We start from the raw sequence: 27,758 nt of genomic DNA, 5'->3' as shown, positions 1-27,758 counted from the left end.
AACCAGGTGTCGTCATAGCCACCCTGTGAGAAGGCTGTGTCTGTCAAGACGTTTCTCGCTTCACCACGAAGCGAACTCTGTAGAATATGTAGTTTTTGACTGGCCGAATATGGTTTGTTATGTACCAATTCCACAAAGAGATCATGGAACCGTGGCCAGTCTAGATACTCGCCGTTGAACTCCGGAATGCTAATTGGCGGAAGTGCCAAGTTTAGGCTCATTGGCGCGTCGTTTTCTCGTAGCAGGTTCATTTCGTATTCCTCGTATAATGTGTGGAATTGGGCTAGCTCTGCTTCTGCCAGTGTAACGCCCAATGGAGATCCAGGTGCCTTTGTAGGGCTGGGGTGACAGTTGGGGCGTTCGAGGCTAATGTTAATGATGACTCCAATTCGTTGCATCTTCTCTGCAACTGTCGGATCACCGTGTCAATTGTGGAATCTCCTTTGACTTGATCTCTTGTTGCGAGCTTGATGTTGGTCGAAGTTCGTCTGGGGGCCTTCGGAAGCTCGCTTCCAGTCGGCATGTTGTCCAGAAAGATATTCTGATATTTTTCGACCAGCTCTTTAAGTGCTACTAGTCGTGAAGAGTACTCACTTCCAGTGGGTAGTGCCGCTTGTTGGACTTCTTCATCTAGGTCGCAAAACTGCTGCCAGAGATCGTTTAACTGAGTTAGCTTACCGGAATAGTAGCCGTCTCGGTGGCGTCGGTCGGCAGAATCCTTGCCATAATTCTTAATGAGCTGTTGGATTTTCCCTTGCAGCTCGTTTTGGGTGTCTAGTAATCGATTGTGTAAATCGATTCTTGTGTGACTTGTTTCCTCAATGAATGAAGTAGACATATTGTGTGTCTTGGAAACAAAGAATCTTGTGAAGCTGGATAAAGCTGAGTATCCTGTGAAGCTGGATGAAGCTGAGTATCCTGTTAAGCTGGATGAAGCTGAAGTTCCTGTGACGCTGGAAGAAGAAGCGTATCCTGTGAAGCTGGATGAAGCTGAAGTTCCTGTGACGCTGGAAGAAGAAGCGAATCCTGTGAAGCTGGATTAAGCTGAAGTTCCTGTGACGCTGGAAGAAGAAGCGTATCCTGTGAAGCTGGATGAAGCTGAAGTTCCTGTGACGCTGGAAGAAGAAGCGTATCCTGTGAAGCTGGATGAAGCTGAAGTTCCTGTGACGCTGGAAGACGAAGCGTATCCTGTGAAGCTGGATTAAGCTGAAGTTCCTGTGACGCTGGAAGAAGAAGCGTATCCTGTGAAGCTGGATTAAGCTGAAGTTCCTGTGACGCTGGAAGAAGAAGCGAATCCTGTGAAGCTGGATTAAGCTGAAGTTCCTGTGACGCTGGAAGAAGAAGCGTATCCTGTGAAGCTGGATTAAGCTGAAGTTCCTGTGACGCTGGAAGAAGAAGCGAATCCTGTGAAGCTGGATTAAGCTGAAGTTCCTGTGACGCTGGAAGACGAAGCGTATCCTGTGAAGCTGGATGAAGCTGAAGTTCCTTTAGTGGGAAGGGGGTTGCTTGAGTGTGATCCTTTGTTGTTAAAGGATCACGTCGGGGTCACCAATGTTTGTGCCTAACCGAAGTAGACACCTGCAGGACGATCGCGTCGCGGCAATGGTAACGATGGTTACTGCAATGCCGGACCACAGGCGATGCTGAACTGCGCTGAGGTTGAGCTAACGTGGTTAGCTGCTAGTTGAGATAGTGTATTACGAGCCCTATTCCTAGAGGTAGGAAGTAGAACCGCGGAGTTATGAGGTGTGTTGATAACTGATTTATTCTTCATTTGATACCTGCTTATATTCTACTTAGAACACGGAAGCTTAGTGTAATGGTTAGTGAAAGAAGCTATATTCTAAAGTAGGTCAGGGAATTATGATTACGGTAGCAGTTGCGTAGTTGGCTCGGCTGACACCGCAAATGTGCTGACTGCATTGGCGGGTCAGCGTATCGTTGTGACGGTGAGATGGTGAGATGGTGAGTTAGTGAGACATATGATATAATATGCTGACCAGCAATTCTCATCTGCAGTGAGTGCTACTGAGCGCCTGGTACTGTTCCCAATTTGGCTACTGCTTGATTTGTTGGGTGTGGTCATGTTGAGTACCTTTGGGTACGAACAATTGCTTTGTAACGAAATCTTATGACTGTAACTGTAAGGTGTATGTTAAACTAATGTGTGTGTAAAATTTGAAACATTTTTTTATTTGAGTGCTTATCGATTTTCAGGGACTTCCCCATGTTCTGTATTGGGTCCAAATAATTCGTCGGGTCTGAATTCATGTGGCTGAGGATCACTTTCGCCAACCATCTGGGTCATGAAGTCGTCTAAACGATCCAGAGATGCGATAGCTTCACGGGACTCTTCGTCTTCCAAGTAAATTAAGTTTTCGGGGCTGGAAGGCAATTTCGGGTTATCGACGGCTCGCTGCCCATTGCTCTGATCTGGTCTACCATAGCTTCCGTACAGCTCACGCAGGGTTGTGCGGGTAAGATTAAACTCTCGCATTCCGAAACTCATCTTCTGGCAATCCTCAGCGGCGTCGCGCCTGGTGGCTTTTCGTTCATCGTGCGCCAATTGCTCGGCCTCCGTGCGTTTTTCCGCCCCACATGTCGCCGAGCTGTGGCGGGAGGACCAAGAGCTGGAGGCCGACTTGCGAGATCGCTTGATTATTTGACGACACTTGTTGGTTATGCCACCCACGATTTCGGACACCAGGGCCGACGCACCTAGGAAGTATCCAAGCGCCATCAGCAAAAACATGCCCTCTGTGTCCGCCGTGGTCAGTTGGCGCTCCTCCTGGATTATTTCACGCAGCGAATTTGATGAACTGGCTTGCAACAGGCGTCCTGACGACGATCGCTGCATAACCCAGCTTACCTCGTTATTGATTTTGTCAATGAGACCGCTTTGCTGGGCCAGCAGGATCATCGAGTCGATCTTGCGCTTATACACGGACTCTCGCGGAAAGAGAAAGCCTATTTGGAAGAGGGCAAAGCACTCCTCACTCAAATGGAGCGCCGATCTGCGCGATATATTTCTGTAAAATCGTATTTGTTGGTAAGCAGAAAAAACCAATAATTAATCGCTCTTACTCATCTGAAAAATTTGACTGCACCAGGTATTCAAGTTGAGACTTTGAGCCCAAAAAGGCATAGTTCCAAAAGAAGCTCTGTGTAACGTTGCCGATGCCCTCCTCTAGGGTACCGACAAACTCCATTTTCTTGTACAGCCTAGACGTAGGAATGTGGGTGGAGTTTTGGAACCAGGTCTCCCAGCCGCCATTATCTTTTCGTAAATACACCAAATGTAATTAATGACATTAATCCGGCATTTTCCGACGTTTTCTTACCCAGGGTTCCCACGCGAAAAAACAAGCCCAGCAGGTCCAGCACAGAGTCAACGGTGTCGGGAAACGCTGGCAACGTTACGAATGCAATGATGGAACCAGTGTAGCAGGACGTAATGATAATTGTAAATAGCCAATAGGCTCCAATCAGGATTCGTGTGGAGTTTTTCTGGGTATTGCTCCACGAGTATTTTCCAGTGAATGTGAAAGCGTTTGTGAACATACCAAACACATACCAAAACATGTTTTCTACCTCACCCCAGTTACCCATTAAATGGCTAAGTGTCAAACGGTTGGTGAAGACGATTGGAAATATTCCTCCAAGATAGACACAAATTAGAGCGACCCAGACGGGCCACTGGAACGGGCCCATGATGGCTCTGTATTTGGGCAGTGCCTTTGAGGCGAGTGTTATAAAGGCTGCACAATCGCGTGAGTGTCCTACCGACATGTCGGAGTCCCGGAGTCTCTCCTCAGTTATGTAAATACCGGACATCCCAATGTCTACTGCCCTTTCAACAATCTGTTCCTGGATGGCGTTCACTACTCCCCGCGTAAAGGCCCGGGTTGGTGTCTCAGTGATATCTACTGAAAAGTTCAAACGTTTTGATATCATGCTCAGTAGTCGAAATTCTACTCCGTCCCAGCGTAACTGGCCCATTCCTGAGGAATCTAAAGTGCGGATGCGAAAGATGAAAGGCGGCTGATTAGCGGCCGAAATTTGAAACCTGTGGCCGGCAAAACCAAATTGGAACTTCGGTGGAAAAAGATTAATGTGCGGTCGCGAAAGAGCTCCCTTTATCCAGCTGGTGAGCACCACGGGAGTATTTGAGCCAAGACCATCTGCGTAAAGTTTGTGGGTGTACAAAACGTAAGGGCGCTCCTGTCATAAAGGTTAGTCCAATATCATACATAAATTTAATATTTATACTCACGCGCATTGGGTCAGCCATCAGTGATTCTCCAATTACTAATAAATTTACTATGTTTGAAGATAGTTCTGATGACAAAAAATCACGAAGCCTCCATTGTGTCGACCTTGAGACAAGCACCACACGACTTTCCGTTTGGGCACCTAGAATCTTCCGCGTCATAAGTGGGTCCGAAAGAAACAAAATGTAACTTTTGCAATTGCTATCGATGTGGCTTGTAAAACGAGCATTTTTTGCTTCGTAGCCTGCGTTAATTTCGCCATGGTAGAAAGTAATAGGGATAGTCTACAAAAAAAATGAGATTATTATGAAGCCTTTAATCTGTTCTGACAGGATATAAAATGAAGTCTACTTGTTGACGTTACTTAAAGTAGCACTTTGGCAGGACATATTTTAAATGTTAATGCTTATCAATCCATTCGGATTTGATCTATTGAACTTACCTTAAACAAATTCTCGAGAATCAGTCCATCGGATTTTTCCACAAAACTATCATAATATATGACCGGTGGACATTTATTTAGATACTCTTGAGCAATTTTGTTAACCAGCCCCACTAAAGAGTTAGTCTGACCGAAGTTGTACGAATTAACATGGAACTTACTGGCCAAAAGCTCTCTTCGTGGCTTAGGATTTCCATGAAATGTGGGGTCAACACGTCGTTTTTGACGCTTTTGATTTTTAAGATCGCAGCTTCTTCGTCCGTATATTTCTTCGTTCAACTGATAACGGTTGATGAGCCGTCTGCTAATACACTTTTCTTGATAATCAGATTCGTAGGCCCCTCCACTAGCAATCCATTGGGTCGTCAGCAAGACCCAAATTATCCAAGTCCTCGACATAACGAGTACAAGTCTTGAGTTCGATGTGTTTGCTGTTGTGAAGCTATGGCTCTTTTTATACCATTTTAGAACTCGACGGCTTGCACGCTAGGGTTCATCACCTCATCAAATTATATAGTGCTCAATATTGCTCTAAACACGACTGTGTTATTTGTAACACCTGCAGCAAATGTTTCGTGCGGCCTATCTTAAACTTTTATTGGTATACTTACAATTTGTCACTCTGATTATAAAAAGTGATTACAATTTAAATATTACATTTTATTGCAAGCATACGTGAGTACATTCATACATACATAGGTATATCGTTTTTTACAAACATTAGCACAAAATACTTAATTCACTCGTTTCTCCGAACATTGCTTTATAATGCGCCCTGTTTTAAATATTTTACCTCACTATTTATATATGCCCTTATAATATATGCAACTTGACCTATTTGATTATCATCTCTAATTATTGCATGTTGAATCCCTTAATACTTTATTTATACCTTACATGGTAAACTACAGTTGACAGGCTTGCACGTCGTTTATTTAAACTGAATTCAATGTGGTACATTTTTTTGATAAACGGCAAATATTGGCAATCGCTTCGACTTATTTTCTATTTCTTGATCTAAATCCTTTTGTTAATTCACTCATTGACTGCCGTTGGGTATCAAATGTGCGTACCGACTTGTAAAGTTCAAAAATAGTTTTATTAAACTGACACTTTGTTGGTGGCTGTGAATGGTCAATTAAAATAATGTAAAAATCTTTTTTGATAACATTAGACCAGTTTATGGTTATAAGAACCTATCTATTTCAATGCACTCAATTCCAATACAAACTTGCGTTTGACAACTTTTTAATTGAAGGAAAAGCAACGCAAATAAAATGGAAAAAGGGAAGGCGTGAATAAAGACTTGTGCACATCTAATAATACATACAGTTAGCTGTAACTCTTTATCACACATTAAACGAAAAAGTGTATTAGCTTAATTTTTAAATGCGGTTTCAGTGGTTGAAACCATGGACTTGGTGCATCCAAATCCTACTGAGTATTGTATTATTTCATCGAAGTTCTTGGTGCACCAAACACGCAGTTTATTAGTACTTATAAGTCTACGGTCCTATACCTAATTGATTTACGTTTACAGGGATCCGGCTTCGATTGCGTGTGCAACTTTAAGAATAACCGTACACGTAAAAATCTATAGGAATATACAGACAGGTATTAAGTATGTAAGAGGGAATAAATAATTTGTAGTAACATGCTCCGAAAAATTGCCTATGGTCGTTTAAAAAATTAGCTAAAAGTATTAATTAAATGAAAACGTATTACGAGTGAATTCCGTATTTTGAGCTCGAATGAATAGTGGCTTAAACATTTCGGCATCTTAGATTGCTGAGTGTCTCTTTTTGCCTACTGCTAGCCTATGATCTTAATCCCCAAAAGGTCCATGCGAGACTGGCGATCCTGAGTCTTACGCCGCCGGTTCTTCAACTTCATTATCGATGCGGGAAGATCGGATTCCGGATTTTCCAGTCCAGGGGTAAATGTCAGGGCATGGCTGACATGTTTTCATGTAACGGACGCCAGACTTGTGCCACAGGTTACATACTTTCGGGTTGTTGCAGCGTTTGGGCCGATCCTAGTTGCATGTCGATGTAAAATAATTATCTGAATTAAGTTAAAAAACTGCGTATACTTACCGAATAGTCGCACTGGAACGGCTGGAATGAATTAATGCGAGATGTTGGTGTGGGGTCTCTGACCCATTGCAGTGCCTGCCAGTTGGTTATGATCCACACGTCCTGCATGGCATTGATGGCGTCCAGGAATTTAATGAATCCTTCCTTGTGGTGGGGCTGGGTAAACCACGCAGCGTGATAAAACAGGCCGAAAGGTGCTCTGTAAATAGAAATATTCTTAGAGTTTAAGCGAAAATTATACGACCATAAGCGTTCCAGTAGAGAACATATATCTAAGTACCTATGCAGAAACGCTTCATTCTACTTAAGCTTGATAAGTTATGCACAAATTGTACCTGTTCGTGGCGTAATGACGTTTAAAGCTCTTAGGGTTCGGAGAGTTACATACTTTTGAACGAATACATATACCCTTCTACGCTACTGGTAGCGGGTATACGAATTTGCGTTTAATTGTTTAATTTGTAAAGATAAATATTTTTCCATTTTGGAATGTACCTGTTCGTGGTGTAATGACGTTCAAAATTTTTCATAATCATCTTGGTTACTCCATCTGCATCGCTCGGGTTCGAACATGCATCGCCCATCGAGCAGCGGCCTCCGTTTAGATCCTGCCACATGACCATAGGTACTTGCCATACTCCGGGGTAAGAGCGGGTTGGGCAGGGCGGAATCATACAGTCGTGGAATATCTTGTAATCCAGGGTGTAGGGCCAGGATGGTGGTCGGTTCTCGTAGACAGGCATGGAGGAGTCGTAGGTGAAGTTTGAGTCGTATAGCATTTTGTACATTTTGTTACCACCGACCGAGAGGAACGGTGCGCGCATGCCTCGTACATCAGATAGCTTGACACCGCCGTAAGCAGCAAGGATCTCCCGCTGCCCGGAAATTTCACGAGTCCACTTTTTCTGCGAGAACTGCTCGCCAAAGCTGTGGCTGTAGATTAATGAGTTTGTGATTATTACTTACAGATCAGGGTATTTCTTTGTTAGTAAAGCGGTGGGGTTTTTAAAAGTTTTGAGTTGGTATATCGGTGCATTGTGATTGATTTCACTAACAACATAACTACTGTGAATCTGTGCTGCTTCTACTTGCTTTCATTGCTGTGTAATTCTGTGTCGGGTTCAATAATCGAGCTTCATCTACTTACGAAACTGTATGCGAGGCCATTTCGTGTCCATCGGCGTAAAGATTCTGAACCTGACTGTAGTCAGTCCATTCGTGGGAGACGTAAAAAGTGGCTGTTATCGGGCAGCCGTTGGGATTGACGCGACCTTTCTCGAAGAGGTCCGTGTACAACTGCTTGTTTAGGTCATTCACCGAATCATCGAAAGTCAATAGAACGATCTGAGGTATGCTTTCAACGGGTAGATCGCCTAGCAATGCGGATGGAATGTGGATGAATATATGTAGAGGAAAAAGTTGAGGGGCTTAGAAGGTGTAACCATTTTAAGTAAAAGCGAGCAAGAAACCGATGCAAACTATGAACGAGGAGCGCTTAGAGAGAATATGACCTTTGCTGATGGGGACGCTGTTTTGTCGTCAACTTACGAAACGGTGTGAGATGCCATTTCATGTCCTTGTGAATACAGATCTTGTACCATTCCGTAGTCCGTCCACTCGTGCGACAGATAGAAGGTTCCGCGCCATGGACAACCATTGGGATTTTTTCGCGACTCATTACTAAAGAGTTCTTCGTATAGATCGATATTTATTGTGTTGACGGCATCGTCAAACGTCATAAGTACAATTTGCGGGGTCTCCGAGGCGCTCAAGCCGCCTACACATTCGTCAACGTTAAAGTTATTATTTCATTTTATGGGCAATTGTCGATCAAAGTTTCCTGCATTTTACATAGACGGGATCTACTTAATTATACCTGCACTTACCAGGTATATCCTTGCCTCCGCAATAACAGTCTGGTAACAGGCATACGTCCTTCCGGCACTTGGCTGCCGTTTTATCGGGCGTGGGCTGTGGGTATATTGGGTCGGGGCGAGTCGGTGGGTACCGGTATATATCGACAAACTCTTGGGCCTTTGACACGATCGTGCCCGATGGCTTGAGTGTGGGTCGTGTTCGTCTTTAAAAATTTAAAACGATTTAAACTCACAACGGAACTTAGCTTATATTAAATTAAATTTACTTACGGTGGGTGAGTTCCACGATTCGGCGTAGAAAGTACGTCTCGATCCTGATTGGCGTACATTGCATTTCCCCGGTTTCTATTGTTGTTTCTAAATAGAATTTTGTGAAATATTGATTTAGCAAAATATGGCATAAGAAGATCGAGCTGCCCTATTCCAATAAAATTTCGGTGCTACACAAATATACGAGGGATACATATGAATGCAAGATTAGTTCTATACACATTGGGTGATATTGGTTAATGCCCATTACGAGATATTCCCATTATCTTATCTTAAACCAAACATACCTCCACCGATGGAGCAGACATAGTTTTACCGTCCAATTTTTTGTAAATATTTTTAAGCGAGAACCAAAAAGTTGTAATGCATACTTATGTGTCACGTGTTGGGTTTTGAAGGTAAGAAAAGGCTGAGAATAGACAAATATGTTTAATTTAGGTAAGGGCCGCAGAAGTGGGAGAATATGCACAATATAAAGTACACATACTTTTATGAAGTCATGATTTTAATAAGAGAAGTCCAAAAGTACGAACCTATGTTTCCCTTACTTTTTACTACTAAAGGCTTTAACTACATTGAGGCATAACTAATTTCTTGCTGTCAGGGAAAAACACAGCATTTACTAAATTTTTGCTTGGTAAAATGTGCGAAAAATTTGTTGTTTACATTGTGTGTGTTTAGTTTTTAAAGTTTTGTTTGCTTTTAATTATTTAGTGCACGCTTTTTAAATTAAAATGGTTTAACCTATCTGTTTTTTAACTTCTTAGTTCTCACATCTGCGTAATAATATACCATTTCAGATTTTCAGCCAATTGATTTGACAGTACAATAACTATAATTGGTAATGAAGACAATTTTAAGGGAATTTATTTTTACAGGCCACCACCGGTACTTATACATGGATATCCAGTGATCGGTTAACGAAATTGCCAAAATTTAACCTTCTACAATTTGTATACAAAATTTTTTGCAACATTTTACCCAGCAGCTACAATTTAGTAAGTTCTTATGTATCTTCGTATTATGTCACCGAGAGGATTCAGTGAAATTGAACATAACTTTGACATAGAAGAACATAAAATCGAAAATTATTCAAGAGGCATTGGTTCTTTAGCATACAATACTGTGGGCACTAGGAAGCCAACAATCAACGCCAACCATATGGAATTGTCTATAAATACGTAGATTAGAGGTGGGTGAATGTGGGTGGTAATGAGAGACTAGAGAAAGCTTGAGAACAGTACAGTAGAATACAGTACAGTGTTGAGTGGGGGGCTATAGTTGGTTGGTTGTGTTCAAGAACAAAATTACGGTGATTCTAATAGAGGAATAATAAAGAGAGCGATAAGGAGAGTAGAGTGATGGCTGGGATCGACTGAACTTAGAAGCAATCTGAATGGGTATCTATACCTTAAAGGAATCTCGTTGCATTTGGCGTTTGGTGTGCTGTCGGAGCACTTCACAGAGGCTGAAGCTGCTGCGCCTTTATGGATGCTGCTTATTTGGTGGTTTTTATTGTTGGGGGCGAAGCCGAATTGGAGCTTTTGGGCTTTACCCGCTGACACTGGTGGCTGATAGGTTGAGGTGCTAGGGCCTAGGGCAGCGGCAGCAATCGACGACTTTATGACATTGTTAACCCTCGAAGCGCGCGCAGTGTGCGGTGCAAATGGAGAGGGTGTTGCTGTAGCGGTGGAAATGTTGGGGGCGGGGGTCGGGTAAACAGGAGGGTCTTTCGGCGATCTAGTGGTACTAACGTCGGGGGTACTCTGGGTGGCTCTTGCAGTAAGAGTGGAGTCGGTGCTTAAGACTTTTAAAGTGGAGGGAAAGGAGTATGCTTTGGATTGGTTTGCTTCTTGACGCACTGACGAGGTAACGGTTGCTAAGGTGGATCGGAGTGCAGATGGCGGGACAATCGGCGTAGTGGTAGGACGCAGCGTCGTCGTGCTAGTTTTTAAAGTGCTCGTTGCAGGTCGGTCAGTGACCATGTAAAGTTGCTTGATCTCATCGACTGCGGCCTTTATCTCGGGCAATGAATACTCGTCAACAAATTGGGAGGTGCCGCTCTCATCGCTGTTGCTGTTACTATCACTGCCAGCAAGGAACTGCCTCAGCTGCTCAAGGACGTTGGCGGATCGGAACTTCTGTGCTGGCCCGTTAGCTGATGCTATGTACCCAGCGTTCTGAAGACTTTCTGCCAACGTGCGTTCCGCCGTTTGCTGGCGGTATTTGTTAGAGTAAAGAAACTTGACAGTTGGACGGTCTGTTATCGCCACCACATGTTCGGTGGAGCTGAAGGCTATCGCAGTTCCACCCTGCTCTAAGCTGTTTTGTTGCCTGGCCTCTAACGGCTGGCTGATCAAAGCCTCGGCCCGTGGCTCGTCTGCAACGCTGGCTTCATTCTCGATTGACTTGTGCTTTAGGGACTTGCTCAAAGCACTGTGGGAGCTATAAGCGGAATCCTTGGCCTGCAATGCAGCCTTGTAGACTTCATACTTTTCGTGGGGCTTAGCTGTTGGCTCCCCAAAGGAAGTCCGCTGATTACCAATCACTCGAACGCGTTGAGGCTTGCGTTTCGGAAACTGGCTGGTATCATAGCCGGCGGGCAACCTAAGCTTGGGTGCATAAGTCGTGGGCTCGTCTACGCTGTCCCCGACATTGTTTAGAGTGGCCGCCGTATAGCGAGAGCGGCCACGGGGACGCATTGGGGACTGGGATACGCGGATGGGCGAAGAAGCGATCACGGCTGAAACGGTCGTCGGAGCAGCAGTAGTAGTCATTTCTAGCGGAAGTGGTTCAGTGCTAGATGTTGTTGTTGTTGCCATAGTGGTGGTTCGCAGCATACTCGGCGCTGGTCGCTGAGGACTAAATGTACTGAGTATTGCGTCGCTAACGCTGAAGTTACGTGCGTTTCCTGTCGCCATTGTGGCCAAAACATCTTGACTGGTGTTTCTAACAGATGTGGTCATGAAAAGGTTTTTGGCCGGCTTTGAAGTAGTCTGGAGGAAGGGCGGAAAAGCAGGTGCATTTGTGTAGCGCGGCCTAGCTGTCGTCCGCAGTTGGTGGTACTGGTGCTGGCGATCTTCTTGGAGCAAGTTCTCTAGACTTTTGTACGGAGATACAAAACGCGTTGCCGGGTTAGCAGTAACGCGATTTAGGTTATCTTTGAAGTAATTGGTTCGGGCCGTGTAAATTTGTCCCGGTACAACATACCGTTCGGTGCTTGGAGGGGCCAGAGCCCTTGGTGTTGTAGTAGTCCTAATGGTACTGCTCGACTCAACGTTATCATTTGAGGTGGTAGGAGGTGATGTGCTTGTAGTGGTACTAGTAGTTGTGCTAGAACTTGTGCTAGAACTTGCGGTGGTTGGCCTATAATATGCCTGTTGGATGGTGGGTCTTCCGTTACGCCAAATGCGAAGCGGTGGGGCGTATGTTGTGGGTATGATGTCCACATATTCCTGAGATAAGTCGGCCGGTGTTGTTGGGCTCTTTGCTGTTGTGGTGGACGGCAGACTCTTTTTCTCCGCAAAAATTGGCTCAGACACATTACTTTCCCTTTCATTCTGTTCCACACGCAAACTAAAACCATGTGATCCACTTTGAAGGCTGTGTTTTATTGGCTTACTGGGTCGCGATGTACTTGCGCTTTCCATTCCTTCCGGCTGTGGTCGCACTTCACCATTTGCCGGAACTTTAAAACTCTCAGGCGCCACATCGGAAGTGATATAGGTCTGAATACGTTTGCGCTGCAGTTCTGGGTCCTTTGAGCTTGACTCGAATGAATAATCTCTATCCCGATAGGGAAAATCCCTTCCCACAAATTTATTTGGCACAGCATTCAGCAGGTTCCCACGCGGACTGGTACCATAAGCGGCGGCATTAATAAAGTCCAGGAATTTGGCCGAGGTGCTGGTTTCGAAAGAGCGACTCCTTGGCGGTTCAGCCGTCTGAACATGAACGTTCTGACTCTCATCAAAGACAGTCTCAACGTGATCCTCAACTAGGGGCCATTGCGTGGACGAAGGCTCGGGGACTGGGGATAATGTTTGGGCGGGAACTTGGTCAGGGACTGGTTCCGGAATTGTGGGTTGGTGATCAAAGCTTGTCAGGTTTTTAACTTGACGAAAGCCAGTAGTATTGCCTTTGGTCTGGCTGTTTGAGACAAAGTGTACCAGCGACTTGGCCAGATTTTGAAGTTTCGATTTAAGGAAGGGATTTGAACTATAGGTCGTGGGATTCGGGGGAGGTATGGAGCTGGACGTGGTGGTGGGTGGGGTACTGGAAGCTTGTGTAGTTGTCTTTGATTTGTTGGGAACATGTTGTTTATAAGGCTTAATTGCATGCGCTTTCGAGCTGTTGAAGAGACGTGTATTTGAATAAGTAATCTCATTAAAGTTAGTAACTTATTGCTATGTGTATAAAGGATCCTATTTGCCTAGCCTTTTGGTTCTCAGATTTTGAAATTCTTTTTAGTTTGTAGTTATCTTTTTCGAGTGGGCTGCCAACTGAGACAGCTGCATTTTACGAATAGATACATGCTCATGCGTACTTATATTTCGGGACACCTAACGGTTATCTTATGAGTAGTCATGCAATGGATATGAGTACTTAATCCCATTTCAGGAAAACAGAAAGACAGAAAATAGCATACATATGTGTTCAAACAGTCAGCAGAGTTACAGTTCGTTGGCGGTGACGCTGTAGATATCAATTAGCTTGTTTAAAAAACTGCCTAACTATACTGGTCGAGTGTAACTGTGTGTTCTGTATAATGTGAGCCAAATTTTTAAGCTGCATGTGGTATTCGAGAATGAGAGCTTACAAACTATGCAAATAATATTAAAGCCAGCTAATGACTGAATTGCAATTGCTTTAGATGGCGGCTGGCAGTGAGGCTTTACTTCAGACGCTGTTTCAAGCGCGCAATGGCTAGTGAAAATACCTTGCTAGTTTTGTTGTTGTTGTCGATGGGAATGGTGTCGTGGTTGTAGTTGTTGTTGTTGTTGTGGACTTTGTGACCTCAAGAATTTGTGTGTTGGTGATGGAACTCTTGGACGGGTTCATGCTAAGTGCCGAAGTTGATTTTGTGTTCTGGGTTCGTGTTGGTGGCGCCATTGTGCTCTTGCTGGTAGGACCCACAACATTGGCGATCAGATCATAGTCATCCGTGTAGGTGCGTGCAGTGGACTTGGCTCGAGTCAGTGTGCGCTCTCTCAGGTCGTAGTCCTCTGCCGACCCGAAAGCATACTCTGCGGAACTGGAGTAGCTGTAGTCGGCTGGCCCATGTTGCGGAGGGTTGGGGGTGGTCACAGTGTCATAATAGGTGAGAGCATCCGGACGGGTGGCGGGCGTCGTCGGGGATAGGTCTGTCGAAGGACTGGGTCGAGAATCCAGCCTTTGTATGGCCACCTGTTCCACCCTGATAGATAAATGTATTGTGGTTGGGTGTATACGTATTGGGTTGGCAGTAGTGTCTTAATTTTGATGCAGTGTGTGGCTGTTTTGTGATTGTGAAGTTTTACACTAGGCAGGGATCTAACTAGTTTTGTGGGACGAGTTCTAAAAGGGACTCCTCTGTGCAGGTGGCCTAAAATGATCTGCGAGGCTGACTGTTTCTGTGTGGGTGAGGTTTTCGGGAATGGTTTCCTTTGATATGCTTCCAACTTGAGCAGTGACGCGGTGTTAAGCTGTGTGATTAATATTACTTACCTTTGCGGTGAACGTGTGGGCTGATCGTACAAATTTTCCTGTTCGATCTGAAAAGACAGTCAAATTTAGTATGAAAGGGTCATTAAGCCGGCAATATGACAATATATATGGCTAATGTTACCTGCGCATTAATGTCCTCATCGTAGTCTGAGGAGTAGGCCAAAGTCTGCTGGTTGCTGTAAGATGACTTCTGTGGGGGTGTCGGTGTAGCCGAGAGCTCTAAGGGGCGGTAGGTTGAGTGCGGCTGCTGTTGGCGCACTGTTGGTTGGTACTGGGGGACAGATGGCTGCTGCTGGTCCTGTTGCTGCTGCTGCTGGTACTCTATATCCCTATACAAATCGATATCGTCGTCGTAAACAGAATAATAGGATGAATCATAGGGATGTGGTGAGGCTTGTGGCTGCAGCTGATGTTGTTGTTGCGGTGTCGCTTGTTGAAATGGTGTTGGCTGTAGTTGTTGTTGTTGCTGCTGCTGTTGCTGCTGCGGTGGTTGGTAGCCGCCCCCATGATTAAATATGGATGCATTGTAGTAGTTACGATTGGGTTCTAACTGTGGCGATGGAGCTTGTGGCGTGGGCTGTACAAATACATTAGCGGGTGGCGGCGCCCCTAGCGATGACGGGGAGGATGACTCAACTCTGTACAGGTTGTTCGTTTGGTTTTTGAAGATGATTTGGGTGTGAGAGTAGTAAGTGGCGAAGATTATTTACATTGGCAAAAATTCACAGCAATTAATGGGTTGTATATGGGAGACAATGGTGATGTTCGTAAACAGGAGAGAAAAATGTAAAACAAGATCAAAAACAATTCAATTTGATTAAACAATATAATGAGTACCAAAGATGGGCAGATAGCAAAGATATGGAAGGGATTAGCACAGGAAAAAAGCAGGGATTAGCGTTAGTGTTACAGCTTAAGTTATAGTACCCCGTCCAGAACTTTTGTTTAGTCAACTGTACAGCAATGGTCAGTTCGATTCGTGGGATCGCTTAGTAGTGGGTCTAAACGTAGACGTATTAACAGTTTAAACGCGGACGAGCGAGGAGTATATGGTTTATGTACATAGAACCCTTGTTTTCTTGTATTCATTTTTGTCTTGTGTATCTGTGTAGCGGCACAATGTAATTCATCTATCAGGGATTTGTCCCGGCTCATATAGCTACCTGTGTCGTTCTTCGCCTGAGCCCACATGTATGGAATTTAGTTGCAGGCCGCCCAGGTTACTCTGCTTGCTAGAGCCTAAGATTTCGGGTTCATTCTCGGTAAGGTTCTTTACATCCTTTTGGCCCTGGACCGGTGCCATCGTCATCCACTTTTGTTGTCCTCGCTTATGCGGCCGCACTGTGTAACGCACTCGAGTCGTTGGCGGCGCCGTACTGGAGGGGATTGGCCTCGGATTGGAAGACGGACGCATGCTGCGTGGAGTTGTGGGTATCTTGGTACTGGTTTGTGGGGTGCTGGTTTCGGGAAGATGAGGCAACCGCTGCTTCAGTTCTTGGAAGATGTCGCTGGGAAAGCTAATAAAGGAGGGCACGCCGGCCTCGGCACCTGGTTGGTTCAGCTGCGAGAAGTTGGGAAACGGACGGCGTGTTGTCGTAGCCTCCAGGAATCCTGTCTGGAAGTTTGGTCTCGCTTTTCCTGGAGACTCGGTGAAGGGTGCTGCTGTAGGCAGTTGGGGGCGGGGAGGGGCCATGGTCTCGGACATGGGCATGTAAGGAGGCATTTGAGACGGAGGCAGTATGTCCTCATCCTCTTCGTAATCTTCGTCATAATAGTCGACGCTTTTCACAGTCGTCGTGGTCGGCACTCGCAGAGTGCTTGTGGAAGTGCTGGAGGCGGGAATTTGGCTAGAGGTCTGCTTGTTCAGTTGGTTCTGTATGCCCTTGATGAAGTTTTCGTACCCCTTCAGAGCCCTCGTTGTGGTTGGTGTGGTAGGCGTAGGCACTGTCGGCTTGGCTCTGAAGCGAGTTTTGGACGTCGAATAACTTGGCGTGGTCGGAATCTGGGTGGTCGAGGCTGTGCTGCTAACTGAACTTGTACTTCCTGGTACAGGACGTCGAGGCACCAGCGTATTGCGCAAGGTGCTATTTTTATTTCCGTCGCTACTGACTTGCTTGAAGTATTTTATCAACGGATTTACGGCCGGGTTGACACTAGACAGATCGCTGGCCTTGAGGTTAGCCATAAACTCATGGATGTTAAACTGAAAGTTGGTCAGCTTCGACTTGCTATTGGGAAGATCGCCCTTCGGAGCCTCTGTGGTGCTGATTGACTTGGTGAAGGTCTGGTAGGATTCTGGCACAGTGCTGTTGGTGGCGTAACTAATGCCCACGGGAAGGTGCGAGAAGTCACGAAACGGAACCTGCTGCAGACTATTGGGTCTGTTGTACGCCAGATTTGGGGGTGATACTACATTAATGCTCTGAGTCACATGCAGCGGCGTAACGGGAGGCCTAACTTTGAAGGCAGCGAGCCCGAGCTGGCTCGGCTTGGCGGTGCTAAGGACACCCTTCATCTTCTGATTGGCTACGATGTTATACTGAAAGTAGTTGCTCTCCGTCGTGCTGCGCTGTCCATCATCAGAACCAATGCTGTAGTGGGAGACCAACTTGCCGGGATAGTTAACAGTGTAGGGGGCCTGGTCCGGTTTCTGGTTGTTAAAGAATCCGCCCATGGTGCTGTACTGACCATTTGGAGTAACCTGATGTGCGTGCTTTGATGGATCAACTGAGGAATAGTGGGCGGTGCTGGCTGTGGGCACGGATGTGGCTCCTGAAACGGGGGCCGGGCTTACCGGCTGATTGTCCAGATGGAAGTAAGCAAAGTTTTCCGCCTGCAGATTCTTGCGCCGCTCTTTTAGCTCCTTCAGCTGTTGTATAAGGTAGGGGAGGAGGTCACCCGCGTTTGAGTGCTGCTGCTGGATATTGTGGGGCCGCGGACTGCTTGGGCCTGTGCCGGCCGCTCCGTAGTAGCTGCCAGAAATTGGCCGAAAGTCGTCCTCCAGCGGCGGCGGAGGCAACGACAGATTGTAGCCAGTGTACACCACTTTAGGCTTTTGCTGGGGGTGTGGACCAGCGGGAGCAACTTGCTGTTGCTGGTGCAGGTAGGATTGGTAGCCAGGAGTTAACTGATTGTAATTGTGGTTGCCGTATAACGGTTGTGTGTTGGCAGGGTTGGGAGGCGTGAGGTACGGATTGTAAGTTCCAAAGCTGTATCCTGTTTGCTGCGAGTACTGTGGGGGAGGGGGTGCGTCGATAGCACGGTAATTTTGTCCCGGCCATTTGGAAGAGGTATGTGAAATGGGTCGCAGTTGACGGGGTCGTCTTTTTGACTCCCCCGTGGCTACATCATCCTCGCCTTCACCTTCGTCCAACAACTCTCCGTCTTCATTAGCAATCTGCTCGTAGTCGAACTCCATGGCGGTCTCGCCTTTAGGTTGACTGATCTTTGAAGAGTATTTACGTAGCTCAACCACAGCCGGAGCGGCCTCTTCGAAGCGTTCTTTTGAATTGTTTGAGCTATTTGAGATTTCACTACTATCTGGAAGTGCGCTAGTGGTATCGGGCTCCATCACTTCGCTCGAACTATTAGAGTCGTTAGGATTACCTATTCCTGCAGGCTTAGTGAGCGCAACTTCCGTGAGTTGCACGGTAAGATCGCGGCGTTTTCGTCGCCTACCTCCATCTAGTCGGTTGTGGGACAGTTCGTTTTTGTCGTCGTCCAAGCTTTCGCTGTTCGTGTACAGTTTTTTATGAGGTCGAAGGGTAGATATGTCGGTGTCGGTTGGAGCAAGATAAAAGGATAGTGCAGTATGCGTTGTATGAGAGAAAAGAGCATGTAATACGATGAGTTGCATAGAATTTTGAATTGATTTAGCATCAGTAAAGTAGTGGCATCAATTGAAAAGCGTCGTTAGATGATAACTGAGCTACTTGCAGCGGTGATGACAGCTTACCTGTAGGCCGTTCCAAAAGCGTACGATGCGATTTTTCCAGATTGAGGAATGGCATTGATACTGGCCTGGTGAATAATACCATCGCGGTCGCGCTGCACTTGACTGACGGTACTGGGTTGGCCGCGGTACACTCTCTGCTGACGATCGGACTCCTCTTCTTCTACAGGCGGCAAAGTCTCTTGCGCTTCGGCATACAGCTAAACGAAAGATGATATTTTTGGATAATTGCTTTGTTCGAAAGAGCCAGGACGTAGTTATGGACTGTGGTAAAATTAGTCTTGTGTTCGACTATTTGCTGCAAAAGTGAAGCTTACTATTTATGTGGCTGATTGAAACAACCCAATATATATATATATTCTCGATCAGAAGTAATCGATAGAAGCTCGGACGACCAATTATTTAAATTGCCAATAAATCGTACGTCCCTAAGTCAAGTTTGAAGTCTGTCCCAAACTTACCTTCGCAATGTCCTCCTGGGACTCGATCAGTGGTTTTGGTTGACCCCGCGACGTGATAACCGGGTTGGGTGGCACTCGCAGCTCCGGTGGCGGAGGAGGTATGTGTTGCACCTGCGCCTGGATGACCTGTGGCGGAGAGCGGTGGTACTGTGGGGCCACAGTGGGCGCCTTCTGCGTGCCGCCAGGGCTGCTGAAAGCGGCTCCAAAGCGCACTCTACTGGGAACATGCTGCGCCTGGGTGTGCGTTTGGCTCTGGCCCTGGCTACGTGCGGGGCCGCGCTCCGATGATGTGTCCACCAACTCGCAGCCCACGTTCCGGGGCCAATCGCAGGTCTGCAGCTCGTGCGAGTACATGAGGCCGCCAGTACAGCTCTCAAGCAGCGCTCCTCCGAAGACGCACACGTAGTATTGGGTGCAGTCCGAGGGGTGCGGGTAGTATCCGAACTCCTCGGGGCAGTCGAAGCTAATGCCATTGGAGCTTGTGGGCTTGACGTTCGTGCCAAAGCTACGGGAACTGGTGACGCGTGAGGCTCGTTTGCTCTGTGCCTCTGTGGATCCTGGGAAGAAAAACGATATACGGATATTTCTGTTAGTTAGAATATATTTGCTGACAGCATCAGCAGATTGTAACATTTTTGATGTTGCAATGATAGCGAACGGAATATTTAAACGGATATTAGGACAACTTCACAATAGATTTTTAAACCCGTATTCGCAGAGTAAAAGGGTATATAGTATTTGCTGGAAGGAATGTAATACGTAGAAAAGAGCGTTTCCGACCCCATCCTATAAAAGCAGGGTGCCACGCCCAATCTTTTTTCAGCAGGGTGCTACGCCCTTGCCCACATTTCTTAATATTTTGTAAAAATGTAAAAGAGATTTTATTATACCCGTTACTCGTAGAGTAAAAGGGTATACTAGATTCGCCGAAAAGTATGTAACAGGCAGAAGGAAGCGTTTCCGACCCCATAAAGTATATATATTCTTGATCAGGATCACTAGCCGAGTTGATCTAGCCATGTCCGTCTGTCCGTCTGTCCGTCTGTCTGTCCGGATGAACGCTGAGATCTCGGAAACTATGAGAGCTAGGCTATTGAGACTTGGTGTGCAGATTCCTGAGCTTCTTACGCAGCGCAAGTTTGTTTCAGTAGAGTGCCACGCCCACTCTAACGCCCACAAACCGCCCAAAACTGTGGCTCCTACAGTTTTGATGCTAAAATAAAAATTTTAACTGAAATGTATTGTTCTCATCAATACCTATCGATGGACCCAAAAAAAGTTTGCCACGCCCACTTTAACGCCCACAAACCGCCCACTAACTTCAAAAAATCGTAAATATGAACGCGGATATCTCGCAAAATATCGAAGATAGAGAAATGAGATTTCAGATTTAGATTCCGTAGGCTTGAGCGCAGCGCATGTTTGTTACGCGAATATGCCACGCCCACTCTAACGCCCACAAACCGCCCAAGCCTGTGGCGCCCACAATTTTCATGCTAGATAAAAAATTTTAACTGAAATGCATTGGTCTCATCAATACCTATCGATTGATCCAAAAAAAACTTTGCCACGCCCACTCTAACGCCCACATCGCTTAAATCTGTCTACCGCCGGTAGGTGGCGCATTTCAATCTCGCTTTGCTGCTTGCATATCTCCATTTTCCTTTGGTCCCTTGAGCTGAGTAACGGGTATCTGATAGTCGAGGTACTCGACTATAGCGTTCTTCCTTGTTTTTATTTACATTTATTAAATCATATCCAAACAATTATAAATAGTCAGCAAATTCAAAAAGGTGGGAGAAGGATGGAGATATGTTCATACAGTAAATCGGTTTCTCACGAAATTTTACTAGCCCAATCGTAAACAGCCGATAGGAATGAACGATAGGTGGCGCTTTTTTGTTAGCTGAGTAGTGGGAATCTGATAGTCGAGAATTGTTAGGATCGGACCACTAGTTAATAAGTGATGACCTTATGACAGTATCTAGTAAAGTAGTTTAAAGTAAAAAGTGTAAAATGCAATCATTTAAGTAGATAATAATGAAAACATCACTTTTTCTTTGCTCTACTCCAAGGAATATTTATTTATAGGTTGATTAGCTGAGTATTGGGTATCTGATAGTCGAGGCACTCGACTATAGCGTGCTCCCTTGCTTATCACTAGCGGATCACTAAAAGTTTATTCCCCTCAAACTGTTAAATACAAACGATCACCGCTTGATGGCGATATTTGTGGCTTCTCAGCACTCGATACCGGAATTTTAATTGAGAACGGTACATGTGATTGTATAATATAATAATAAAATACATTACAGTAAATGTAAGGTCGTTATTGCAATCTGCATCACCAGCATCCAAATACAAAAGCCTAAAGACCGAAGCCTTTGCTTATTTACAACCGATTTACGGTGAGTCGGCCATAAAATTGTGAAAATTTGTTGGCCAAAAAGTTTTAATTATAAATCGTGCCGTTATAAGCTTGGGTTATGCTTCAGATAAGTAACTGCACCCAAAGTGCGCTGCTCAAGACAGAATGAATTTGGCTTCGTTGTCGTGAACAAAGGAAAACTAAAAATAAAACTGATTAAGTCGAACAATTGGCTTAATTTGAATTGAATTTCTTACAATCAAAATAATTGCAATTTTAATGCTGCAGGTAAAGAAGGCTATTTTTTTTAAATCTCTTTGTTTTATTACTTGATGACAAGTAAGACCCGTAGGATATTGCGTTATAGAACAAGCCAATCAAAAATATTTATTGGTTTGGTTCAAACCCCTCACTCAGAATTATTTCGTAACATTCAGTAAACTATGAACTGTACCGCACTGGTACGATTTTATATAGTATACGTATTTTGAATTGGTATCTTATTTTTTCCAAGTTGGTGATTCATACATTTGGCTGAAATTAGGCGTTTTTCTAATAAGCCTTTCACCTCGAGCTCTTGAAGACAATGAAAATATTTAGAACGAGTAAAATACAGTATTTAGCCTATGTATAATCCCGCTATTCCATTCACATTAACAATATTCCAGTAAATATTTACAGCACAAAAATAACGCTCGTTTGTGCCCAGGCATTATAATAATTGGGCGTAGATGAATTGCTAATTCGTAGCGCATGGTCAATTGTCTCCCACTGGGATCGAGTAGTGGCAAAATAAAAGAGAAAGGAACTAGATTCAAGCTCAAGCCCCAATTTAATGCCGTGAATGGAATTCCAAGATGGAATGGCAAGTAGGAGACAGAATATTAAGATTCATCCAATACGCATAATAGTGTCAAGGCTCCGGGAGGGCATCTAGTTCGCACGGAACGGCGATGGCACGCTCCACATCTTGTGCAATTTACGCGCAAAAACGTCGAGTTTTGGAGACTCCGCCGGTAGAGCCCCATGGCGAATATTCGCGACAGTGTGCTTCATTGACCGACTCAAGCGACGGATATACGGCGGAGGCGCACAATGAAAGCCAATCACGTGCCAATGGCAATTGACCATGCAAGAGCCTAGACCTGCCATCAGCTTGGATGACATTTGTATTAGGCAGCCCACACTTGGCAGGCCCGTCGCTGATTGTTTGCTGTTGGCCTGGTCGTTGCTTGTTATTGCGTTTGTGTCGCTGCCGCTGCCAGTGCTATGCAATCGGACTTTCTGCTCCACTAAACAACACGGCTATGTAAGCTCTGACGTTACAAGCGCCGACAACGCTTCGGCTGATGCCGGAGCTAAAGCTTAAGTTAAAATCGACGCAAGGACTGAGGCTTGACTTGGCTTTACTGCTCTGTTGTTATGCAACGCGCAGTAATTCGACCATAAGTCTGATTGGTTTTGTTTGGCGGTTGTTGTTTGCTTTGGTTTGTTTCTCACTACTCGACTCGTTGGCCTATGATAGTGTAAATAACAATACTATGTTCAAAATCTAAGAATGCACTTGTGCTTGATATCCATGCCTCGAGCTAAAGCGGAATCTTGGTCGATGACACTTTGCCCCTTACGATACCGCAAGCAAGACAATAAAAAGTCTTATAATTCCGATCCGCTGTGCAGCTTGGCCTTTTCGTGTGGTGTGCTCAAAGTGCACTCGACCAACAACTTCTCAGCTATTAAACTTGGTTTGATGAGCAACTTGACTTTCATGTCAGTCGGAAGCGGCAATAAAACATGGCGCTCACGGCACTTTGCCAAACTGCCGGCTGCGGTAAACATTGTAAGCAAATAAGCATCGGACTTAAACAACTCGCTTAAGATCAGCGTGAGGCATTTTATTATCATTTTATTTGAATGTTGCGGCTTGAGAGATGTTGAGCATTAAAAATCAATAAAAGTGTCGTATCTCTAAACTTTGAATATTTATAGGTAATTTATAGGTGGTGTGAGGCGATGCTAGGCTTCGGTTCAAGCCCAGAAAAAACCATGTGTCACACGGTTGGTTCCATTGATTAAGCGTTACCGTACCCAAGGCGTTAATTTATGTAAAGCACCATTTGTTTAATGTCTTACTGAGCAGTTGCCTCCACTTTTAAAGATGGGTGATGATACACAGGGTGCGTCTACGATGTTTCACTGCTACTTGTACCAAAAGCAGTTAAGCCGTAAGTTGGCTTGGCTAGGCGGCATTTCAACACTGCCTCCGACTTATTTGAGGCCATAAAATTGGCAACCGCCAATAGCATGGCCAAATTTAGACAAATGGCGCGATCCATTGCACTAATTGCCACCTCGTTTGGCAGCGTCGGATGCAGCCTCGAGATCTGATTTATGTCGACCATAATGAGCTATTTGACCACATTGTACTAGGTAAAAAGGGGCTGTTAGGACAAACATAATGGGGTCTTTAAATTACGTAACGTAACATGAACGTCTCCTTCTAATAGGTTTGGAATACCCCAAATGAGTACCTTTCCTTTTTGCCTTTCTGGCAAGTTGCTGGATTATTTAACTATTTTAAGCCAGCATGAAAGTTGTCTAACTCGAAAACTGTCTTCTTCTATGCACAATTATAAAGTCGCTGCCTGACTGCCTCAATTGATAGCTCAATTTCTTTTTCGCGTGTTTCGCGTTTGAACTTTTAATTAAACTTAGCTGGCCAACAGAGAGCACCCGGCCAGTTTGTTGCCTAAGTCATTCGATTCGCTGGGTGCGGTCCACAATTAAACGCACGCTCAGCTCACCCGCAAGACGGAAATATTAATCATTGACTGCCCGGCGGACCGGTGGGCTTTCAGTTGTTTCATTTTCAATCGACTGCACAAATCAATGGAAGGGGCGGAACGCTAGGCAGCGATGGCAAAGGCGACCGACCCAATTGTTTGTTGCATTCCGACATTTCTCCCACTACGAAACGTAGCCGAGCTGACCACAAATACAAGCATTCGCTTTGCATGCATACGCACAGGAAGCAGTTTGCACACAACAGCAGAGAATTCACTATCGATTTGAGTCGAGCTTTTCCTTTCTAATGGAAAAGTCTCCGCTGCACATCCTGCCACTGGACTGTGGGGGATTCAGAGACTACAGAAGTGTGCACATGAACCGATTTACCGAGTTAGTTTTCACTTGGGCTCAGGCAATTGTTAGGCTGCTTAAGCGTTGGGTACCTTGCCTACATTCTTACTGCACTACATAAGTACATAAGTTGTAAGCCATTAGGTTACGTGCTCATGATCAAGGCCCAAGAAACATAAATTAACCCTGCTTTCATCGGTGAAAGGTCTATAAATATCTTCGATGCTTCTGGTAACGATTTATACAATCTGATCATACATACAATCCGACACAGAAAGCCAAGGAAGCTTACAACTTAATGAATACAACTTAATATTTCGGGATGAAACCATCGCTCATCAGGCAGACCGAATCTTTCCATTCCATCGGAATTAACCAATTTCGATTTCAGCGTTCAGCAGCATGACAGATTTAGGGGACTGGGTAGTCAGAGATAGCTAGAAATAAAAATGAAATAATCGCCATGAGCAGCATTCGGCAGCAGTGTAACTATTTTCGAGAGTGCCACAAAACAGGAAATATGCAGCACTTACTTTTGCCTCATGCCTCTTGCCCGGTTGCTTTCCTTTTCGTAGCTATGGGCCACATTCAAATACTAAGTGGAGCTCCGGCCTGAAGCGCTTTTCGGCTATTATGCAACTAGCCTATCGACTGGCTTTATGTTGCCACACATACTGGTACAATCGACAATGTACTTTCGACTGCGGCTCTGCAGTGGCTTGATTTTCCCCCAACTATTTTTTGGGGAGAATGCTCCAATTTGCTGGCCAAGCAAGCGGCTTTATCGGCGAAGCTATATATATAAATATATATAAAGTTGGCCAGTTAGATTTAATCATTACGTCAATGTAGTGAAGGCTGGCACTGTGTGTTTAGCTTGAACTCCTTGCTCTGTTAGCCAACGTGTTGCTCGGTAATTCAGTTACATTAATATGGGATATGCAATTCTTAAGGTTAAATTAAAGAAAATTAAAAGGTTGTCCGGTCCGATGGCTAACTGAAGTCCAAGTATAAGCATATTCAACTGACTGTTGTTGAGCTGCTTTGTTTGATTGGCTTAGTCATATGGGACGGCCACCTGTACCATGTCAACGGGCATACACGCAAACAACTTGACTTTCGGGGCACGCAGCGAAGCTTAAAGTGAGCGCAACAGGCCGGCCAGCCTGTGCACTCGTTATGACTGGCAATATGACACTTGTGGCACACGATTTTATCAACCAGGCAACTTTTCAAAATGTTAATTGGCAGCAAACTTTCAAATAATTTTCAAAATATGGCTGCTGTTCCCGATGTCTGGTGCTGTTCGATTCCATATGGTCTGCTCTGAAGTCCAGAGGGAGCCCACAGAGCATGCCAGACCCCCTCTACTCCTCAATCGAGGCAATTGTGGGCTGTTCTAGGGATTTCTAACTCGACCACATTCCTAGCCATAGTTTCATTTGCATTTGAGTTGCCCGAAAGTGAATGCCAGCCAGCATTGGCGACAAAAAAGCTCAAGAAATCGACGCGAAAGTGGGTCAAACCGAGAATGTTGCATAACCATCAGACACACAACACGGCACTCGCCACCGCGCCATTCATGCTAACTCCACTGTGTGTTAGTATCTGAGATCTTATTGCTAGTGGCAACAACTAGTCCACGCGACTGCAACGACAGTGACTACGCCACATTGTGGCGCAAGGCGCGCTCCGAGCCACGCCTACTTCAAAATCGATCACTTTCGCTTGCTGCAACTGCAACCACTCGATTTATGTGCTGGGCAACGTCCGTGGTTCGTGTGTCGCATTGGCAATAAGGCAGCAGTAGTCGAGTCTGCTTCATACTAGCAAGCTAACCGAAGTCGAATCCGAAATCGGAGACGGGGACTTGGCCAAAAGACCTGGCGGTGACAATCTGCAGTCTAGGTAGAGCGTGTCTTGGGTGCTACCTCGAACTGAGATTGGGAATGGGAATGAAAACTCGCTTAGCGAGACCGCAACTGCAAGGCGTGATTTGCTCCACAAATACGAGACTGATTTTGATGTTGTAAAACGCTTTGAGGGCGATCCGATGCGGTTGCATTGTTCCGTTGCGTTATGCGGTACATGACGGCAGTTTGTTTTCTTCACAGACATAGTTGACGCTCTTTATTTCAACTTGTGCTGGACGGCTTGTACGCCTACTCGAGTTCCGAAAAATTCTCAAAAAAGGCGGATTCCGAGTTTACCTTGACCGCGGCGCATCTTGTCTAGCGCTAGGACCCAATCCCGCCTCCAATCCATGCCTGTGAAGGTCATGGTCTAGCCCGCGCCTCCAACAAATGAAAACAAGAAAAAAACGAAGGAGTGGGCGATGGCTGTAACAAATTGCAAAGGCACCAAACCATAAAGTTGGCAAAACATCCAACAGAGAAGTAGTCAACACGAAGGAAGCACTTACATCGTGCGGATGGCCAAAAGCCAAAATTTACGTACAGTAAAAAATGTATGGTTCAGCGAATAGCGGTTCACCCCACCGTTTGCTGTTTACCGTTCAGTTTAAATTGAAAGGAAAACGCCCCACCAGAGTCTTCATATCCACAGGTCAAGGTACTGCTTTATGTCGGATGGGCTCTCGTTTTCTGCGGCGACGCCGCATAATGTTTCTGCTAACAAGCGGATCGTGTAAACAAAATTTAAGAAGGTTTCCACACTGAAGTATGTTATTTAAAAATACAATTTTATTATTCAAATCAAGGGTACATTTATAAACACATATTTCTGATTAAAGCCGCTAATCAAGGCTGTAGATGGCTCAAAAATGGATTGGTCAGTTTAAGTCCTTTTAAATCGCTGTGCAATCACTTACTATGAACATGAATTGATCGAGCTTACTTTTAGGAAGCTTTATATGATCGAGTAGAAGGCAGTTGTGATGGACAAACAGCGACAAATTTGTGACTGACATAGACAGGCATTCATAAGAGCGTAGTGGCAATATACATTTTCCTTTCTCTTTTCATTTAAATGAGTTTGATAAGCACCAGAGCAACGGCTCGCTGCAACAATGACCAGACCAGACCGGGCCAGGCCACCAATTCCAGCACGAGACTGGTCGTCCACGGCGCAACAACTTGGTAGTGCCGGAAATCATTGTTGCCAGGCAGTCGTACACTTTTTACGTGCCTTCTGTTTTACATTCCCATACTTGTTTTT

At 45.2% G+C, this 27,758-nt stretch overlaps 2 protein-coding genes across 9 annotated transcripts in view; both read right to left on the bottom strand.

Annotated features, from left to right (window-relative positions):
* Positions 1-2,046: 2,046 nt before the first annotated feature.
* On the bottom strand, positions 2,047-5,125 carry LOC119546765 (ionotropic receptor 21a). Its single transcript, XM_037853312.1, has 5 exons — positions 4,714-5,125; positions 4,274-4,555; positions 3,342-4,221; positions 3,085-3,277; positions 2,047-3,029 (listed from the first exon to the last, which is right to left on the bottom strand). The coding sequence occupies exons 1-5, from the start codon at positions 5,110-5,112 to the stop codon at positions 2,204-2,206; spliced, it is 2,580 nt and encodes an 859-aa protein (XP_037709240.1). The 5' UTR covers positions 5,113-5,125; the 3' UTR covers positions 2,047-2,203.
* Positions 5,126-5,352: 227 nt separating this feature from the next.
* The window catches only part of LOC119548810 (mucin-5AC), a 36,044-nt gene continuing 13,638 nt past the window's right edge, over positions 5,353-27,758 (bottom strand). For 2 of the 8 annotated variants that reach the window (XM_037856396.1, XM_037856395.1), the window contains exons 3-14: positions 19,076-19,632; positions 18,618-18,814; positions 14,784-15,300; positions 14,663-14,709; positions 13,896-14,372; positions 10,367-13,306; positions 8,957-9,043; positions 8,696-8,889; positions 7,957-8,182; positions 7,305-7,742; positions 6,810-7,008; positions 5,359-6,748 (exon numbers count right to left, since the gene is read on the bottom strand). In XM_037856396.1, coding sequence (XP_037712324.1) covers positions 6,581-6,748; positions 6,810-7,008; positions 7,305-7,742; positions 7,957-8,182; positions 8,696-8,889; positions 8,957-9,043; positions 10,367-13,306; positions 13,896-14,372; positions 14,663-14,709; positions 14,784-15,300; positions 18,618-18,814; positions 19,076-19,632 — 6,047 coding nt within the window. In that variant the 3' untranslated portion in view covers positions 5,359-6,580. Of the gene's footprint in view, positions 6,749-6,809; positions 7,009-7,304; positions 7,743-7,956; positions 8,183-8,695; positions 8,890-8,956; positions 9,044-10,366; positions 13,307-13,895; positions 14,373-14,662; positions 14,710-14,783; positions 15,301-15,825; positions 18,394-18,617; positions 18,815-19,075; positions 19,633-27,758 lie in introns of all 8 variants that reach the window. The other 6 variants (XM_037856402.1, XM_037856397.1, XM_037856398.1 and 3 more) reach the window with 6 other exon arrangements.

Source organism: Drosophila subpulchrella, chromosome 2L (genome assembly GCF_014743375.2).
Source record: "Drosophila subpulchrella strain 33 F10 #4 breed RU33 chromosome 2L, RU_Dsub_v1.1 Primary Assembly, whole genome shotgun sequence".
NCBI classification, from domain to species: domain Eukaryota; kingdom Metazoa; phylum Arthropoda; class Insecta; order Diptera; family Drosophilidae; genus Drosophila; species Drosophila subpulchrella.
The sequence above is the reverse complement of the archived record's forward strand: the minus strand, read 5'-3'. Positions and strand labels throughout refer to the sequence as shown.

What these genes read in the sequence shown, in the direction of transcription:
- LOC119546765 (XM_037853312.1), bottom strand. Translation starts at nt 5,112, where the DNA reads ATGTCGAGGACTTGGATAATTTGGGTCTTGCTGACGACCCAATGGATT. An exon ending in TGATGGCTGACCCAATGCGC is followed by an intron (nt 4,222 to 4,273) that starts GTGAGTATAAAT and finishes CCTTTATGACAG; the next exon opens with GAGCGCCCTTACGTTTTGTA. An exon ending in CAGTCAAATTTTTCAGATGA is followed by an intron (nt 3,030 to 3,084) that starts GTAAGAGCGATT and finishes ACGATTTTACAG; the next exon opens with AAATATATCGCGCAGATCGG.